Here is a 5,729-nt window from a genome sequence, read left to right as displayed (position 1 = left end):
CAATACAGGAAGTGTTTGAAGACAGAATTGTCAGTAGAGGACTGTGGCCTCCCAGATCCCCAGATCTCAGTATTTCTGATTATTATCTTTGGGGCAACCTGAAGCAAAAAGTCTACAAAAATAATCCCCGCAGCATTGATAGTCTTCAAAATGAAATTACACGCGTAATTCATTCAATTACCGTCGACGAACTGCAGAGAGTGTCGCGTAATTTATTTGTGAGATGCGCGGCATGTTTGCAAGCAGAAGGAGGTCACTTTCAGCACCTGTTATAAACCACGGTAAGTTATCTTTTTACTGTATTCTTATAAATGTGTGCATGTAGAGCAACTGATGGACGGAGACTCAGCGACACCACTACACTCACGCTATCGGGGAACGGCACTGCAGTCGCGGGGAGGAGTTGCATCCGTTCTGCGGTGGTATGACTCACGGCAAATTGCAGCCGCGGCGCGCACTTGATTGTACGCACTGTATAATGCAGTACATTTATATATTTGTGACTTGTTTTCAGTATCTTGTTATCCATGAGCTTAGTGTAAGAGAAAATGTGGAAATGTACTGTTCATAATTACTCCCTTATGAAGTTAAATATGAATTGTTGCCTTCCAAAGCAATTATTTTGCTGGTGTATGGGAGATACCTGAAGTCTCAGGAGTTGCACTGGAAGAAGTAGTTTAAGAGCCTCTGCATGCATGTGAAAAGAACAAGTTCCTATAAGATCCCCCAAAAATTATAAAATACTCGTATAAATGCAAAACACTAAAGAGTTTAGGATGAGCACTAAAAGGTTGGAAAGACTGCTTTGTAATGTGCTCATAACAGGCCAATGAAGTCCTATGTTTGGATGATCATCTTCATCTCAGACATAAGGCCTGTGGCCTTTTATGGTTACATGCCCCCTATTTGTCTCCTGGGCTTTTATGCATTTATTCTTAGATACATTCAAGCCTGAGTCTTTATCATTAGCATCTATCCAGTTATATCTGTATAAAACTAGAAAAAATGGTGGAGTCTGCTGACCAAGAAGCAGCGAGTCCAGTGGTAGGATTGAAAGGATTATGATGACTGATCTGAAAGTCTGACAACTTTTATTTGGAATCTGCATTCAGGTATATACTGGACAACCCACAGCTTATGCAGGGTCGACGAGTGCTGGATGTAGGAAGTGGAAGTGGAGCATGTGCAATTGCGGCAATGAAAAGTGGTGCTCTAAATGTGACAGCAAATGATATTGATCCAGGTATCCTGAAACCCACACAAAATATGTTTCATCTTCAAAGTGAGATAACAGTTTCTTTTTTTGTACAACCATACAGTTCTGTAACCATGACAGAATACTAGGATATTGTGGTGTTGGAATTTTAAAAATAAGTTGATAAGAAATTGCATTTTATTATACTGAGACTAAACAATAGACAAATATTTTATACCTTCCATCACATCATTCATATTTATCCTGAAAAAGAAAATGCCTTTTCAAGTAAACCTGATATTTTGAAAGTTAACCACTACTCCCATTATACAGGTCAAATCTCTCAAGTCTGTCACCCTTGGGACCAGACTGGTACTGGACCTGAGAATTTTCCAAACCATGGGTGGTAAATAATAAAGCAAAACACTGATACCCACACTGTACACATTCCCTGCCAGAAGTGACAGATGTTAACAGACAACAGCCAACCAAAAATAAGATCTAACTAAAAGTTTGTGATGGTGGTATATTCATACTGTCACATGTAATAGTGACTATAGACCGGGTTTGGATTGGCAGATTGATTACTGGATATTCACAAGTTGTAACTACAATTAGTTATTACACTCTCAAGATTACAGGAATTATAACACCTAAATAAATTCTTCTATATCTGCTTGCACTGGTCGTTGGTCAGTAACAGATCTCAACAGTGGCTAAGCCTTGACAGTGCTTTCACTGAATTACACACTCCACATAAAGTCTTCTCCTCATAGCCACCTATACAGAACTGAACTGATCTGAGCTACAACAGATCCTTGTTATACAGACTCTGCATGGACCACAAAGAAAACAAAAGTCTCGTCATTGCCATCCTGCTAGTTCATTGGGGCGTTGACTTCTGCCTATCAATGACCTATAACATTTGTCCATTGAGTTTCCATTGTTGCGCATTGGACTGCGTTTACCGAGCCGTTGCCTAGAAACCGGATGCATAACCCCAGGTATTACTCAACAATGACTGTTTCTGTGGCTCAAAAGTTCTTGAATGGGGCAAATACATCACATTACAATTATTAAACCATTCATACCTAGCATCAGTGGGAAGAAACTGCCATTTGGCTAACTAAATTTGTGCTGGACCATTGAATGGACTTCAGAGATCTGACCTGTATATGTGAACTAGAAGGGCATGCTGCAGGAATGGTATTCCCATCATCTTTCCTTCATGAGCCAATGATGCAGACATAAATTTGTTCAAATTTTTAGTTCTTGTCTTGCACCATTTCTTCTGTTTGGGGGAGTGATATCTTGTTGAAATTCTTTCCTTTATGTAAAGATGCCTTGTTACTACCATATGATTAGAAAGGTAAGGGAACTTCCAGTCTTTTTTAAAATTTCATTTTCCTAACAATTTTTTTCTTGATGTCCATATGTTAACTTTTGATAGCCATCAACCACTGACATATACTAAGAATTAAATTAACTACAACATTTCAAATTCAGTACAGTGCAAAAAAGCAGTTTTCTTTGCTCCTGCTGGTTCATGTAGGAAACTGCCTTTCTTCTGTGAATGTCTTAGAAACATTTATGTAATAAACAAAACAATGAAACCTGATGACATACTGTGTGTTTCACTTCCATGTAATAAATGTTCCATTATGCTGAATCAAGGCAATAAGACTGAAAGATACATAACTTTTTAATTTTAGAAGATTTTTCAGCTTTAATTTATTGAATATTTGTCAACTGAATTACTGATCTAAGAAAAACTATTATTGTCTTCACCAGTGGTAATATGACAATCACATGAGTACAGTTATCACCAGATTGCCATATTAGGATTTTTCAACACCAATAAACTGGGTAATGTGGCACACAGGCAATACAGCAGCAGTGTTGCATCATATTGTACAGAATTAAGAGCTACTGATGACCATCTATACATCTAGCAACAGCTGTTTCTCTGGCTCCACAGTTTTTGTTGAGCAAATGTACCACACCATTATTCTATATTTATGGAGAAGTAACATACTCCTCAGATGTTGCAGAATGTTGCTCCCATGTCAGAGATACAGTGCTGAATCACTGATGGTAATGGTACAGCTTCCTACTATTTTTCTCAAGAGATATTGTGCGGAACAAGGAACAAGCACATAGGTATTTACATTATCCTATACTGCTACTTGCCCTCTTGAAAATCAGCTTACTTACACTTTGTTACATATGTACAAACAGATTAATAATAGGGCTGCATATAGAAAAGTCTTGAAGCTGGAATTGTTCTTATTTCTTTACAGAGTCCATGTCTTCTATATGTCCCCAAATTCAGATACCACACAGCAGTAAGTTGTTTGTAGGTCTCACTGTTGGGAGACTAGCACATCAAAATGGTTCTAATAAAGGGCTTAATAGTGTAAATTTTGACAAACAAAAAGACTGAAGTTATGATATGTAATTCATATTACTTGATTATTTTTATGTATGGAACAGAAACTGGATCTGTACCAAGAGCAGATTATAAGCAGTAGGGATGAAGTTTCTGAGGGGTATTAAGAAGCATGTAAGGAATACAATCTGAAACCAGGGCATCAAACAATATCTTAGAGGTAAATGTTACCAAAAACAGTGGCATGGGTGACAGCATGCATAAGAGTATGCAGAATGAAACTGCTGAATCACCATCAGGGAGACCAAGTAAGGAAAGATATACAAAACAGAATGTGGAAATAAGGACACAGATACAAGCCTATGAGAGAGTGGGGAAGAACAGATTATTTGCTTCTTAATTTAGTTAATGCTACAGTCAGCTGTGCCATAGCTCAAGCGGTTAGTTGCTGGCTTCCCACCACGGCGGCCCAGGTCTGGTCAAGTGGGATTTGTGGTGGACAAAGTGGCACTGGGTCAGGTTTTCTCCGAGTACTTCGGTTTCCCCTGCCAATCTTCATTCCACCAATTGCTCCACAATCACCCTCACCTATCATCTGGGGCTGGTACAATAGGCCAGAAGTGGACGCAGTACAAGGGACTTAGTCCCACCGCACTAGCGATAAAAAATAATGCTACAGTCTCAACTTCCTAGGTTATGTAGCAGTGCATGAAGGATTATAATTGTTTAGTCAGCACAGCTCGCCTCTGGGTTTGAAATTCAAAATCCAGACCTCCCACATATGAAGCAAGTGTACACTCTATTCAGTTAGGTGAATATGTATAGTATTGTCATAGGGCAAACATCCTGATGGATGTGTCAGTGGATGACCATAACATTATATTTACACTATTTTGTGGCTATTACTTTTTCTTGCAGTTGCTGCCACTGCAATTAAGATGAATGCTGCTTTGAATGCTGTGAACATTGATGTGTGTAAGAAGAATCTGGTGGGGGAGAGCTGTGATAAATGGAACTGCATTCTGCTAGGAGATATGGTCTATGATGCTGAATTCACAGCACAGTTGTTAAAGTGGCTGAGGGCCTTCAGATGTCAAAGAAGACTTATCCTGCTTGGAGATCCAGGGAGACAGGCACTTCGAGACATTGAAGACAACTGTCTCACCAAAGTAGCCACATACTGTCTGCCAAAAAGTGCATGCCTAGAGAACAGAGGCTTCACACAAGCATGTGTTTGGAGGTTTATGTAGGGTTGTATGACAACATGTCCAACCATCAGACCATTCAGCTTTTAGTTTTTATTTGGGGTTATTTCTGTAGTTTTGAAACCAAAAGATTTTTGTGGGTAAAAGTATTTGGGAAATCCTGTATATACACTTCAATCTGTGAAGGCAGGCCAGTTATGAAGTACAAACAGCAGGTATAAAAAACTGAACAGGTAAATATTTACTGTTGTTTAACATGCTCACTGTGCCAGGAACTGGTATGACACAGCCTAGTCATCTTATGAACAGTGTCCACTAGATGAAAAAGAAGTATTATGATTGGTATTCTTCCAAATATGTTTTATTGATTTTTGCATATCTCATTTGGCTCATCACTAAATTTATTTCAGATACGTATCTCTCACTGTGGATAGACATGTGTTCTTCCAAAGCTAATCACATTAGAGATACGGGAGCCAGGACAGCTATTTTTCTTTTATTGCTAGTGCGGTGAGACTAAGTCCCTCGCACTGCAGCCACTTCTGGCCTATTGTACCATCCCCAGATGATAGGTGAGGATGATTGTGGAGCAATTGGTGGAATGAAGATTGGCAGGGGAAACCGAAGTACTCGGAGAAAACCTGCCCCAGCGCCACTTTGTCCACCACAAATCCCACTTGACCAGACCCGCGATCGAACCCGGGCCACCACGGTGGGAAGCCAGCAACTAACCGCTTGAGCTGTGGCTCGGCCCATTCCAGGATAGCTAAGTCAGTATAGTGATGGCTTGTGCGCTGGGTGGCCAGGGTTCAATTCCTGGCAGGGACAAGAGACTTCTCTCCTCTCCACACCATCCAGATCAGTTCTGGGGCCCACCCAGCCTCCAATCCAATGGGTACCAGGAACTCTTTCCCTGGGGGTAAAGCAGCCAGAGCATGAA

General features: G+C 40.1%; 1 protein-coding gene across 2 annotated transcripts in view; it reads left to right on the top strand.

The window, feature by feature from the left end:
* LOC111873847 (electron transfer flavoprotein beta subunit lysine methyltransferase) overlaps positions 1-5,344 on the top strand; it is a 24,462-nt gene extending 19,118 nt beyond the window's left edge. For both annotated transcript variants that reach the window (XM_023868878.2, XM_033755243.1), the window contains 2 exons: positions 1,113-1,243; positions 4,503-5,344. In XM_023868878.2, coding sequence (XP_023724646.1) covers positions 1,113-1,243; positions 4,503-4,834 — 463 coding nt within the window. In that variant the 3' untranslated portion in view covers positions 4,835-5,344. The remainder of the gene's footprint in view (positions 1-1,112; positions 1,244-4,502) is intronic.
* The last annotated feature ends 385 nt before the right edge of the window (positions 5,345-5,729 follow it).

Source organism: Cryptotermes secundus, unplaced genomic scaffold (genome assembly GCF_002891405.2).
Source record: "Cryptotermes secundus unplaced genomic scaffold, Csec_1.0 scaffold414, whole genome shotgun sequence".
NCBI lineage: Eukaryota > Metazoa > Arthropoda > Insecta > Blattodea > Kalotermitidae > Cryptotermes > Cryptotermes secundus.
Note: the sequence above shows the minus strand (reverse complement) of the source record. Positions and strands in the feature narration are given on the sequence as shown.